Source organism: Mya arenaria, chromosome 14, assembly GCF_026914265.1.
Source record: "Mya arenaria isolate MELC-2E11 chromosome 14, ASM2691426v1".
In the NCBI taxonomy this organism is placed as follows: domain Eukaryota; kingdom Metazoa; phylum Mollusca; class Bivalvia; order Myida; family Myidae; genus Mya; species Mya arenaria.
Window position 1 is genome coordinate 35,670,887 of NC_069135.1, and position 14,650 is coordinate 35,685,536.

Below are 14,650 nucleotides of genomic sequence, written 5' to 3' on the forward strand. Positions count from 1 at the left end.
AATGCAAAATTGAATACAGTTATAAGCAAATTCAAGAAATTCCCATTTTCATTTAATTTTCCAAACATTTTACCCACTTATCACTTTTCTCAAAATTACGTAGTTTCTATACTCTAAGTATGTTTTACAGTAGTATAATCTCTATTTAATACAGTACTTCTGGTAATTTTATTGCGAAAATTGACAAAATTATTGGCAAATACCAGAAATCCTCCTTTTCGTTTAATTTTTCAAACATTTTACCCGAAAAATCATCTTTCTCAAAATACGGTATTTCTTAACTTTTGATATATTAAACTGTATAATAATATATATCTGATACAGTAATTCTGGTTATTTTGTTGCAAAATTGTACACAGTTATTGGCAAATCCCAGAAATTCTCACTTTTATTTAATTTTTCCAACATTTTACTCCAAAAATCACATTTTGCACAATGAGATTGTTCTATACTTTTAGTATGTTAAATGTGATGCCTGATTTGTTTGTTTCCTCACCCAGTGTAGGCACAAGCGTTCTTGGCCCTCGGCACACTTTTCACTTTTATCTATGTGCCCTTCACCCATTCCCATAGTTCAAATAAAATTTGCAACTCTCACATATTTGCCCGCAGATAGTCTTTCAGCGCCTCGCGCTTTGATTGTTATTACTTATAGTGTTTTTTATGCGTAACTTTATAAGTATACGCTACACATTGTGTTTTGTGTTTTCCGAATTTTAAGTGAGGGAAATGATTGTGTGATGCGGAATGAAATGGCGGTGTTCGAAGGGATTTTGGTGAAGGGATTCGGGAGGAAATTTTCACCTGGTATGCGAGTTATATAAATTCGCAATATAAATACGCCTACCCGGAGGCCACACGTGTAAGCTTTTCAGTTCTTTAACCTATGTTAACCAAGTGGGTTATAAAGTTATAAGTATGTATTCTTAAACAAAGGTGTATTGCAGAAAAACAATTAACAGCAGCTGGATTTTTCTTAACAAATGTGATTTTGCAGAAGGATGTATATTTATAGAGGAAAGCATTCATGATACTGATCCATATTTTGTACTGGTCTGACCTAGATTTTGACACGTGATGACCCATATTCACACTGATTCTAAATATGCATGTAATGTTGAAAATATTTTGACTTGAGTTTCTTGAATACAACATTTTCAATAAAAAAATCAAGCACTGAACTTTAAAATAAATGCCTTAAACGGTGTATCCATTCATCAGCATTCAGCTGGTATTTTTACTCCTACTGACTGAAGACAATGTAAACCTGATTTTTTTCATCGTTATAGGCATTTAAGTGTTTCGGTCTCATGCATTCCATCTATGTTTTTGGAAATGCATGTTGTTTGTATTGTTTCCAGTTAAAAGTTATCCAAAATCCGAAGTTCTATATGTTTATGTATAAATGAGGAAATAAATAAATTGATAACAAACCAGATGAATTTTTGGCATTTATTGCCATTAGTTCAGACCAATCTCCAATGTGATAGCTTTCACATAATACATGAACAAAAATCATTACAGTTGTTGAATTTCACACTGATAGTAAAAAATAGTCTACTGAACTCTTTAACCAAAACAGTCTAGCTCACTTTAATAAGCCATTTTGTATTCCATGCAAGGAAAACATGCACAAAAGTTTACTGTCAATACCAAAAAGTATAACAAGGATGTATTCCAATTATCATATACAATTTCTTAACAACGGTTACGACTATTTTTCTGTCATGGACTGCATTCATATACTGCATCAATACAACACTATCATGTAGGTCGACACAGCAGCATCTACTTCCAAATCATTTGTATTCGTTCAACATTTTCTCCATTATCTATTCAAATAGGAAGAATTATTTTAATATTAGAGTACACAGCAGCAAACGGCAGCTAGACATCTACCCTCTTTATTTAAGAGATTTCTGCAAACTTAAACAGCAAAGTGAATTATAACATATACATATATATATATATGAGCCAAGTCAAGCAAAAATGGGTCTTAAAGTCATGAGTTTTCAGTTTTGAAATCATATGAAATATATTTTACACAAAAAAGAAACCAAATTATAAGAAAAGCCTGACCTTAGGAACACATAACACTCTGTAAAGATGTATGTCATAATTATTTCTTGCTGATGTCATAGTTACAATAAGAACCATTTCTGTTTGTATCAGCTCACATATACTCTGAATTTTTCAGAAAAACCGACATTATACGGCCATATTCATTATCGTCTTGAGACCGAAATTCAGACCCATAATTCTTCAAAGTGTTGAAAATTTGTTTAATTATAGATATTTTGAATCATCCAGAAATTCAGTTTTCTTAGCCCGAGTCCCAAAATTGGACACAAGAAATTAGCGAATGGAGACCATGCTGTACTTATATGAAATATCCATTTATTTCATTATGCTTAATTTTCAATTATAAATGTTAGCATGTCAACCCCATAACCAATAAATTAGTTTGAGTACATAAAAAAAACAGTGATGAAAAAAATACTGATTTTAAAGGCTTTTAAATGATTGACTAGTTCTAACATTAACCAGCATTTTAAAGCATAAATGAAATAGAAGCCAGTCATGAACTAAAGTGTGTTATTACCCAGAACCTTTGTATGATGGAAATGGATTTGACTGTAAAAGCATTGATGTTTCACAAGATTTAATACTACCACTAAATCTGACAGCTTAACATGCTTTTCAATTAGTAGAGATAATTGAATAAATATGTATTTTCAGGAGAAAACATTGATTTTAGCGAATACCACAAAGTTTATGCATATTTAATACAGCAGATTTTTTCAACAGAGTTTATATAATGGTTTAAGGTTATTTGTATAACATTTATTGTGGTAAATGCAGACCAATAACTTTAGCCAGTTTAGTGGTTGATATTATATTTTGTCTACCAGCTCGTCCTCTCTTTCAATCTACCGATACACCTGATTAAGATCAATAATGGTCGACTGCTAATTTAACATAATGATGTATGGCAGATATTAAAAATAATGCTTTTCAGTTGGAAAATATATTATTTTGACCAAATATAAGAGAGATTTGGTGAATATAGATGAAATATCTAACTTACACTGAACACAACTCAAACGAAAAACACTTTGGTTTTTACATCATAAATGAAAAAATAATAATATGGCTTTTTAAAATAATACTATGGCATTTAAAAAAAGTTCAGTTAAAATACCAAAACTATATCAAAATTAAAATACCATAACTATATCAAAATTTACATTCCTTGTAACTTTAATCCAAACAAAATACATGTAACTCAATCTCAATGTTAGAGTGCCTTCCACTCAAAACTAATTTCAACTGTAACGTAAAAATTATCCAAGGTACCCTGTTTTAGAACTCTTTAACAAGTGAAACTGAAACCTTGTAATGCTATGTTATGTAAACAGCAATTAATAAGATAACAAGAGTTTGTAACACAATGCTGATTCATCACTCATCTTAAAGCTGCACTCTCTCAGATGGACCATTTTGACAACTGTTATATTTTTTGTCTTAGAATGGGCCAGTTTAAGCATAAAGGTCTGGAAATCAGTCATATAAGACTGCTGACAAAAATTCAGATCAGATTGTTTCATACTTACGTCCGCAAAATTGATGTTTGATGCCGAAAAACTAATTTTTCTTAAAGTGCTATTAACACTTTTAGGCATAATACTTCAATTTTCGAACATCTATGTTACAAACTTCGATCTGATAATACGTTAAATAAACTTGCAAAATTGATATATCTTGACTTACATAATAATTAAGTTGTAAATATGTACATAGTAACAAGTTATTGTTTTCAAATGAACTAGAACAGCCAAGTATTACCATTTAAATAGATAATCCATCAATATATAAATCCAAACCAAAATTTGAAACTCACATGTATAGACACTGAAGTCTCATTCTGTTAAGCTAACACAGTGGGTGATTTGTCAGACAAAAAAACCCTCAAATACGTTCTTATCAATTCGATATTCATTTATCAAGTATGCCTCACTTGTATGTAACTGTTCCATTAGTTAAATCTGTTCTTATATATAACAATATTCAAACCAGATATTTTCATCATGCATGTTATCTACAAACTAAAATTATTATTGTGTACATGGGTAACTTAAATTGATCTAGTTCATTTTGCAAATATTTAACAACATACTTTTGACTCATTATTAATAGCTACATTTGTGTTTGTAAATATTAATGACTTGTTCATTCTGTATTTTTATTGTATTCTGTATAAAAGCAATAACATTTTTATGTTTATGCTGATAAAACTTTGACTTGATATTACGCCACCAGTAACATATCACTGGTTTCCAGATATCTACTCCAAAATTAGTTCATTTCAAGACAAAAAATAAAAAGTTGTCAAAACAGACATTCTGTGAAATTGCAGCTTTATCATCTCCAAATAATCCCATAGGACAATGATATTAGCCAATGATATGACATTTTCCATTTATCACTATCTGGTATCTTCAGTAACAGGGTTGTGTGATGCTGTTGCCGTGGTAATCAAGTGATAGTGTAGCCATGGTAACCAGATGTTTTACCACAGTGACTAGATGCGGGAGAGCTGCTGAAACAGGTTTGAGGGCAGAATGGCCTCCAGTTTCTCGAGAATGTAGCTCACTGGCATGTAGATCCACGTGAGAGCCTGAAACGGGAAAACAAACTTAACATTTTAAACATTTTTAAAAGGTTTGAAAACTGGGTAGTGGCCGAATCTAATCAACAATGGTACTGTACAATTGCTTTTTAGAATATATCTGTGTCGTTATAATACCTGTTCTGACATTTCTTTTATTTCGCAAAAAAATGTTAAATTTAAAAATGCTAAATCAATATCTGACCAAATGTTTATGTAATGGCCCCAGTTTGTATAACAAATTCATGGAAATAAATAAAAAGATCTCACTGAAATGTATACCTAACAATTTTGCATAAGTAACCAATCCTTTTTGCAAACAGTTTCTCAAACAATTTCTCATCATATCATATAACATTAAATTGGGCTATCAGTTAAATTCTGGTTCCCTGACCAATTGAACCAATTTTAATTTAAATTTTGTTTTAATCCTACATAGCTTGGATCATAAAAGGCTTCCCCACTGATAAAACAAGCCCCCCCCCCCCATACATGTGCCGTAATATCTTCAATGTAAGGTACCGTTTTAGCGATGATGCCCATGGGCTCTGGGTATTGATGTGTGAGGAGTGCGAGGAGCGCTGTGAAGGAGCACAAGCCCGCTGTGAAGAGGATGAAAAAAGGCAGCTCCTTCTTCGGGTAGACTGAAACCTCGTGAAACGCTAAAATAAAAGACACATTTTTAACTTGGTGTTGTTTTTTTAATTGACCATGAAATTCATAGCAGTTCATCATACAAGAGGTTTTTTACATGTCCAATAAACAAAAAAAGGGCACTAACTTTGGGTATAAAATATTGTTTTATTCATGTCATCCTTTGTTGTCGGTGTTTTTGGACTAGTTACATGGTCAATTTATCAGTCCTCTGAAATGGGCTCGCTTAAATATTAGTCAATGCCATGGCTATGCTTTTGGATAAAGCAACTATGTGCTGTCAAACTCCAATTGTTCATAAGCTAATTTTGTTATAGACAGCTTGCGACAGTTCAAATCAATTCTTTAAAATTAATTTTTCATATCAACTTTTGTAGAAATATTGTAATCAAGTTGGTAGTGCATATAATAATGTATATCTTACATTTTTCTCTTTATCTTTTGAATCATTGTACAATTTTTTTTTAATGTTAAATGATCAATGATTCAAAGTTTCTGTAAAAACATCACAAAATTCCTTCCAGTCATGCCAGTATCAAAAGAGGTCTATTTTCTCACTCCTAGATTACATTTAAAATAATCATTTTGCCAACTAACCTGGGAGTAGCTCTCTGTCAGCGTTCTCTGTACATGTGGGGTAGGGGTAGAACAAGTGACCCTTCTCCAAGGGGTATGGTATCATTCTGAAAGCTGCAAACACATCACACATTGTCATAAATGAACAAATCGTGTGATGAACTAACATAAAATATTTGAGTTTTTTAGCAAATATTACAAATTTCTTTATTCCATTTTCAATGACAAATTATGTTTGGTCAGAGATGTAATGTTCACAAAAAACAGCTAGAAATCAATTCATTTGTCAAACAAGAATTGAAAATGCTGATCAGCTTTCCTCCATTGTATATTCATGACACTTAAATTGTAAACTTAAGACTGATGGCTTTAATCTGTAAAGCCTCTGAGGTCATCTATGAACGATTGTACGACAAAATATTATGAGATCAAGAATTTCAGTTTAATATTAAATAAGATTCTCAATTTATATTGACAGGTATACTTGTGTAACACAATGTACACTTAGCACAGAATGACCAATAAAGCTTTATTTTTTTTACATAGATAGTATAATTTCTCACATATATCAATTTAAAAGTGATCTTACAATATGTGTGTTAATGAGATTTTTCCAGAATCATATGAAATTTGCTTAAATACTGCTATATAAATGCAGGCCTTACTTCCTTGTAGCCAAAAAGGTCAAGAATGCCATCCGACCAATTTTAGGTACTAGCGGCAAGGCAAGCATAAACCTATTGAGCATTGTTATTGATACAAGGCAAGGAATTAGGTACATTGCCTCTCCAATCACAGTCCAATACAGTTTACTTATTTCCTTTCCAAGTGCAGTGTAGGAGATCGGCCTATTTTCAGTACTAGCAGCAAGGCAAAGCATAAACCTATTGTGTATTGTCAATGGTAGTCGGCAAGGTATAAGTATACCAGTGAACTTACTTCCTTCCCAAGTGCAGTGTAGGAGATTGAGTGCGCCGTCCACTCGTTTCCAGTGCTGAAGGTGGAAGAACGCGTAGGCTAGCGCCTCACTGTCACCGCGCTTCAGAATGTGCTCTGGCGGCAACACCAAGCTCTTCATCTCTAACAAATACTGAAACACAGACAGACGAAAATACATGGTAACCATCCAAATTGGCATAATAGGCAAATAATCGTAGCTACTCGGAACAGGAGTATCGACTTTAAACAACAGTGTATGTAAACCACTAATAAATTACGTCACAAATGCTCCGTGGAAGACAACATTTTGCTTTAAATGATGACTTAAAACAAAGGTAACTTTTCTTTCTACTCACAATTTCAAATGAAACAAAGGGCAGTCTATGCTGCTTAAAGAGCCCCACCTTCATTTTATTCTCAGAGTTTGATTTGGTGATAAGTTTCCTCAAACACTTCGACAAACATCTTTCCTAAATAATGTTTTGACAGTGCTACATCAGGCGGCAGTTTTGTGAAAAGGTTTGTCGAAGTGTTTTAAGAAACTCAACTCTCAATCAAACTCTAGTAAAAAACCAAAGGCAGGGCTATGTAAACAGCTTAGACTGTGCGATGTTTCATTTAATATGATTAATAAATAGTTCAGTTATCTTTGTTTAAAGTCTTAATTTGGTATCACGTGGTATACACACACTGAACAAGATCTCAATGGTACATTATCACTCAGCTTTAAAAGTTGTAAGCCCTAAACCATTTATTCACAAGTTTGGCCTCAAAGGCTTGCTAAATTTCTACAAATGTACCAATTTGTACATGGTCATAAAAGGAAATTTACATCATAGCTAATGCAACCTGAAAAGAGGTTTCTACGGATAGAGTAAAATGGAACCATGAAGAATACAATAGACCTTATATAGATTTGCAGGAACACATCCACAAATAAAAGAGGGTAATGGATGTACTGCCATAAAATTTGTTTGTGCCTTGAGGTAAAACCTTGAAATGTATTCAGGAATGGCAAGGGCAATAATGTATTTTTTTTATATTTACAGACAAGAAATACTAAGACACAAATGCAGGAGTGGTGCTTTTAAGAAAAAAAATATGTAACTATGTGGATTATGTTTCTGTCTTAAAAAAATAACTAAAGTATCATGCCATTCCCCTATTCTATAGAGTTAGAGACTTATTGCATAAAGCAATTAGTCATAAATGTCATTCTGTCAAAGTTGATCTAGCAAACAAATTCCTGAATTCAAATCAAATCGACTAGAAAAATGAATAAATCTTTATTTCAGACAGATTTCGTCTGCAATGTCTTCTTATCCCTATTAGAGTCAGTAAAAAACAAATAATCCATAAAATATCTGCTGTAAAATAGCTGTTTTAGGTTCAATAATTGCGCTAGTCTTGATGTCTTAACTCTAGGTATCTCTTACGTGATTTGAGAAATATACAGAATGTCTTTCAGTTCAAAATAAAATCCTATGAGAAAACTGAAGATGTTATACATATTTTGTAATTTTTTATTTGTGAAATTCTGTACAGATGAGAAGAAACTTTGCTTTCTAACAATAAACAACTCATTATCTGTCTAGTGGTTATCATTTTAGAGAATTACAAGGGCCTTTGATATATAATGCCACTGGCATTCACCATCCCATATCGAGAAGTTGACATGAGTTTAAAGAGTTCCCACAGCAAGTCTGTTAATATTTATCGTGTGTTTCCGGTTCAGATAGAAAAATCTGACCCGAGGGCACCTGTGTTGCCAGGTAACGAGATTGACCAAGTTACTCTCGTAAAGTTAATGTTTATAGAAATTATCCTTTGAAATATCATAATTACGCTTACATATTAAAAGGGTATAATAAAAGAAATGAAAAGTATTGCAATACAGCATGGGACTTATCTAGCATGGGGGTGCCACATAGAAGAAGTGCCTATCTAGTGTTCTAGAATGGCTTTTGTTTCGCCTGTCCTGAAAATTCCATGTACCTGTTAATAATTGACAGTTTTATGGATCTCGAATAGAAAATACCCAGAACAAAATGCATTAAGTGATCTGTTAAACAGTGTCTCATGTTTGATCGCAAAATAAAGATAAGTTAAAACCAATGATGATTTATTTGAAATATATTGTATGATAAGCAAGTTCATTCTGTTCATCTAATCACAAAATTATTCTAATCTGCCATGTTATCTTACAACGAGAATTTCTTAAACATGGCAGACAAGTTGTATTAATTCAACATGACAGAATTTCATAAGAGCACCTAAAAGTCCATTTTACAGATTTTTTATTTTATGGAAATTTCGATTGTGAATTTTGATATTGTCAACCTCCATTAAATGTTATATATTAAAATTATTTATTGAGAGATATTTTTCATTTTGGCTGGCTTCAGCACCAATTTTAAGTTTTAAAACTGACAGTTTTTATAGTTGACAAATGTCAATTTTATAAAGAGTAAGGGAAACTTCAATTTCTATAAAATAATAATTATGGAAAAAAAAATAGATACGGGATATCGAGGCCTATTGCCTGGAAATTTCGCAGCATAATTTTTCATACCCTTAAAAGGGGCATCATACCAAAATTATATTAAGGAATTGTTGATGTATCAAAATGATTTTATATAGCTAAACATCAATATATATTTTGTGAATTGTAACCGAAGTGGAACTACGTACTGAACTCCCCTTGTATTTCAATAATTTTCTTTCAGTTTTGAGAACATTTCCACATTAGAGCACAACAAGTGAATGCCAGCTAAGCTCATGTATTTTTGTCCCTGGAAAAATATATACTAGTACGTTCAATGTAAATATATTAAACTTATTGCTGTACCCTTCTGCCACTGAACCAAGGTTATGACTACCTAAATAAAACCTTTTGCAGAAGAAAAGCAAAGATCCAGCAACTATTCTGTTCTCATTCATCATTTTGCTTATGTATTTATTCTTTGAATATTCTGTTTAAATTCCCCTTAGGAGCAAGTTGGTTATGATCCAATGCTCTGAGTACATGCAGGTTTAGTTGATTTTCTTGGAAACATTTTTGTTAAATAATACTTAGGTTGCATTGCCTAGGTTGGAAACATTTTGATTGAACATTGCTCTGTGTACTTGTAGGTTGAGTTACCTACCTTGGGAAAATATTTGTTCTACTCCACTGCTCTGTGTACATGAAGATTGAGGCACTGACCTTGGGAACATGTCGGTTACACACAAATGATCTGTGTACATGTGGATTGAGTCACTTACCTTGGGAACATGTGGGTTAAACTCCACTGCTCTATGTACATGTGGATTGAGTCACTTACCTTGGGAACATGTGGGTTAAACTCCACTGCTCTGTGTACATGTAGATTGAGTTACTTACCTTGGGAACATGTGGGTTAAACTCCACTGCTCTGTGTATTGCCTCCACTGCCGACATCTCCGCAGTGCTAAGCCCTCGCTTGCTGGCAATGTCTGGTGAAAACCTAAAACAAAGAGGGACATGACTTGGTTATCTTCCCAGATAAGTGTTTCAAAAACTTATATGTAAAGCGATATATGTAAAGCGATATACCTAACCAGTGACTCCCATTACTGGGAGACATTTATTGGTGATGTCAGTAACATGCCTGGATGTAATAAAAAGTGTTCCAGCCACAATATTAGTCAAAAGAAATTACTGACTTATGATACTCATTTGCTGACAACACTATAACTTGACAAAAACAGACTTTTTTGGAGAAAATGTGCAATTGACATATAATAAGACTTCCAGTTCAATTCAGTTCATAACATTTTATAAAGCTCAACTAAGTCATTGATATGTCATATAATTTAAGTTCAATTTTTTATTCAAGGTGCAACAGGGTATATTTTTTTTCAAAATGGATGCCAACACATCTAAGCTCATAATTTAATCCTCAAGTTTGTTCCAGTTGTTGATAGTTGTTAGAAAGAAATTTAAACTATGATAGCGATATAGGGAAACAGGGAAACAGGTAGCACTTGATTGTTCTCGGCTAAACATCAAATAACATACTGTTTTGAAAAAAAACACCAAAATCAACGCCAAAGATCCTGAAGATAAAACTTTAAAATCTTGTTTGTCATAAAGCCATGAAATAAAAACCCTGAATGCAATGTTTTTAATGTTGACAAATTCTGATGACTAGCCCATGTACATTCCCAGAAAACTAAGCATGTGTGTGTGTGTGTGTGTGTGTGCGTGCATGTGTTCACCTGTACATATTTTTACAGAACAGACGTTGACCACTGAAGACAAAAAAATCCCCGTCAATCTGACGAAAACAAAACCAAAGATATTTCACATTTTACCATGCCTTATTCTTGACTTAAGAAATTCTTACTTGTCTCTAACCTCAATACTCAGGGGACATCTATTACACAGCTGTGACCTTTTGTCCCTGATTGTAAAAAAATAAAATAACAATTCTGGATTTTTTCATCAGCCAAACTCCTGTTTATGCTTTTCAAGAATTCATGAAGCAGGTGTTGTGAAAGAAACATTCTACGCAGCTGTAAACAAACAATTAATACTAACAGCTGCGGTTATCTTTAAAGCATTCCTAACATTGTTAATTATATATATATAGATATATATGTGACGTCGTCCCCGTAAATAAGTCTGGTGTTGAGACATGAAAATCAGGATTCTAATTTTTTTTGGGTTCAGAAGAAAACACTGTATTTTTATCTTCATTTATTTATTGCAGATTCTTGATATATGAAGTACAGAAATCTTTTATTTCGGATACTTTTAAAATGAGAGCTTTCAGTCTTTATATGTGCAAAGCCTGTTATACCAAATACAATACCATTGTGTGGTATGACTTTCCTATACCTCACCAATAAAATGTGTGAAACACTGTTTGTGTGCGAGGAAATGTGTACAATTTGAACTCAGAGATTTATTCCACAGAAGGTGAGGTGACTTCATAATTAAAATACAATACATTGTGTGGAGTGAAAGTGAAGATGTTTCTAAAGGCATTTGATGGAAAAACATATTGAATAGTTTTGCCTCCACCCTTCATCATGAACAGTATGTGTATAACATGTGATAAAGTCAGAAGGCAACATGTTGCTTCGATAATTCAATATTTTACACTTCCGCTGAAATAGTTATAAAGCTGAACACTCACAGATTGAAGTTTTGAAAACTTCTTTATTTTTTTTGTCTTGGAACAAGCCAATTTTTGCGAAAATGCATGGAAACCTTATATAAGACGGCTGACAAAAAAATCAGATCCAATCATATCATATTTATTAATGTTTTATACATTTTTCTTAAAGTGTTAGAAAAAGCTTTTAGCAATAAAATATTAATTTTCATATGTAAATATGAAAAACTGCAATCTGATCTTTAGTTAGCAAAAAGGTAAATCTATGAGAGTGCAGCTTTAAATGTTCTTGAAAAGCTTTTGTATTACAGCCAAAATAGTAGTTTTCAACCCAGGAAAGGGACTTAAGTTGGACAGCACATTTTAAGGTAGCGTACCATTTAGCATAGACTGATGAACTTACTTGTCAGCGACAGCTCTTGCTTTGAGAAGTGCAGCAGTGTAGCATAGAGCGGCTGACTTGGGTAAACTGATATCTGAAATGTAATACAATTAAATGGAAAACTGTAATGTTTTTAGCAAATGGAGGAACTGCAGCCACATTATTGATAGCCCCCCCCCCCCTTTCCCCCTTAATTCTATGGTATTCCACATGTGACACAAAATGCAAAAAATGCAAATGTCACTTGCTCCTCAAAATGACTCATTTTTGCTGACAACATCTCATATAACTAAGGGTGGCATTAACAAATAATTTAGTCAGCACCTCAAGCATACATGTATACAGTTATTAATTTATTTCGGCAACAGTCAAAACTGTCCCAATGTCTAGCGGATGACATCTGAACTGTTGCCTGAGACCGAAAGGCTGAGGGCAACAGTCAAAACTGTCCCAATGTCGAGCAGATGACATCTGAACTGTTGCCCGAGACCGAAAGGCTGACGGCAACAGTCAAAACTGTTCCAATGTCTAGCGGATGACATCTAAACTGTTGCCTGAGACCGAAAGGCTGAGGGCAACAGTCAAAACTGTCCCAATGTCTAGCGGATGACATCTGAACTGTTGCCTGACACCAGAAAGCTGAGAGCAACAGTTCAGAATGTCATCCCCCACGTGACATGGCTGTCTTCTGCTTCAGGTTTCTCTTAAGCTTATATGAAATTGCAATGACGTCATAGTGTGAGAGGAATCTGGTAACAGTTCAATCCAAGACAAATTGATAGCTTTCAACGACAAGAAGACATGCTTCCATAGACAAGCTTCAATAAAAAACTTTGTGCACAATGGATACAACTTGTTTCTTAGTAGGAAAATGATACGTCAAATGTGCACTATGATATTAAATCAATGTTACCATCGTATTTGGCTAGGACGACCTGGACATCTGCATACAACTGCAGTTCCAGTAAGGCCTCTATGAGATTTTCATGGATGTTAAACATTGTCAGGATGGGAAACTCCTTCATAATCTGAAAAACACAAATACTCAATGTAACTATGTTCAATTGCAAAAGCTAGATCGAATGTTATTACATAGGTCTTTTTTTTACTTGATTACATAAACTTTTGTCTTAATAACTGACCTAATGACCTGGTTTATTGACAGACTCATTATCAAACTGTTTTATATATCATGGAGACAAATTTTTTGACTGAGCTTCATCAACATTCTTCTTTTTATGAATGCAATGATTTTTTTTTTACTTGAAATGACCTACATTCTTCTTTTTATGAATGCAATGATTTTTTTTACTTGAAATGACCTAACATCCTAGTTTTTGACCCAAGATTACCCATATTCAAACTGATCCTAAATATCATGGCGATAAATATTCTAACTGAATTTCATGAAGATTGGATGAACACTGATGCATTTGGGAAGGGAATAAGAGTCCCTTACACAATATTTTGTCTTAATAGTTGACCTAGTGACCTAGTTTTGGACAAGATAAATACAACATTTCAACCAATCTTTGTCAGAAAATTTGTCAGCAGGCTTTTCAAACCAGTGTGAATATTGGTAATCTCTGGTCCACAACTAGGTCAAATATGGAGACATTGATATTAAACCTTTAGACAAACAGTGATTAAAGCGTACCTCTCTCATGAGTTTGACGGCCTCTCGTACCCTTCCCAGCTTCCTGGCACACATGGCCAGTCGCCGCTTTATATATACTACCACATTCGTGTCCCTTCCTGCAAACATGCAAAACACAGTGTGAGTATGGTTTGGGGGTAGTTAGCTCTTGATCTGCACCAGATGCACATGGCAGTGAGTGCAGTATATTACATACACAGTCGCACATTTGTGTCGAGTCAAACCAACACTGAATATTAAGATGTAACAACGACAACACGAAAACCTTTGATATAGTACTGTTTGTATAAGCAATGTTTGCCTGCCTGCCTGTCCTTCCAGAAAACACATCCAGATAATAATGTGTAGTGGGTGGTTTAGTGGTAAAGTTTTACCTTGGTCTTGAGATCGTGCAATGCATGTGGTATTGTTTTTTCTCTTTGGAACTGCAATTACTCACAGTCCGTTTATTTCTTTAGAAGAATACACACCTCTAATGAATATTGAGTAGAGAAGTGTTAAGTGGTTGGTCTGTCACACACAATTTCCAGGTTTGTTACATAAATGATTTTTATAGCCTTTGAAAATAAATGCCCCTACATTACGAATACGTAGGATTACGTATCTATGAAGCTATGGATAAAACGTTAAGA

General features: G+C 33.5%; 1 protein-coding gene across 4 annotated transcripts in view; it reads right to left on the reverse strand.

The window, feature by feature from the left end:
* Nucleotides 1-1,438: 1,438 nt before the first annotated feature.
* The window catches only part of LOC128217287 (suppressor of tumorigenicity 7 protein homolog), a 56,569-nt gene continuing 43,357 nt past the window's right edge, over nucleotides 1,439-14,650 (reverse strand). For all 4 annotated transcript variants that reach the window (XM_052924327.1, XM_052924326.1, XM_052924329.1 and 1 more), the window contains 8 exons: nucleotides 14,019-14,116; nucleotides 13,275-13,389; nucleotides 12,383-12,455; nucleotides 10,221-10,323; nucleotides 6,839-6,989; nucleotides 5,921-6,013; nucleotides 5,192-5,331; nucleotides 1,439-4,678 (listed from right to left, as the gene is read on the reverse strand). In XM_052924327.1, the coding sequence (XP_052780287.1) occupies nucleotides 4,583-4,678; nucleotides 5,192-5,331; nucleotides 5,921-6,013; nucleotides 6,839-6,989; nucleotides 10,221-10,323; nucleotides 12,383-12,455; nucleotides 13,275-13,389; nucleotides 14,019-14,116 (869 nt within the window). In that variant the 3' untranslated portion in view covers nucleotides 1,439-4,582. The remainder of the gene's footprint in view (nucleotides 4,679-5,191; nucleotides 5,332-5,920; nucleotides 6,014-6,838; nucleotides 6,990-10,220; nucleotides 10,324-12,382; nucleotides 12,456-13,274; nucleotides 13,390-14,018; nucleotides 14,117-14,650) is intronic.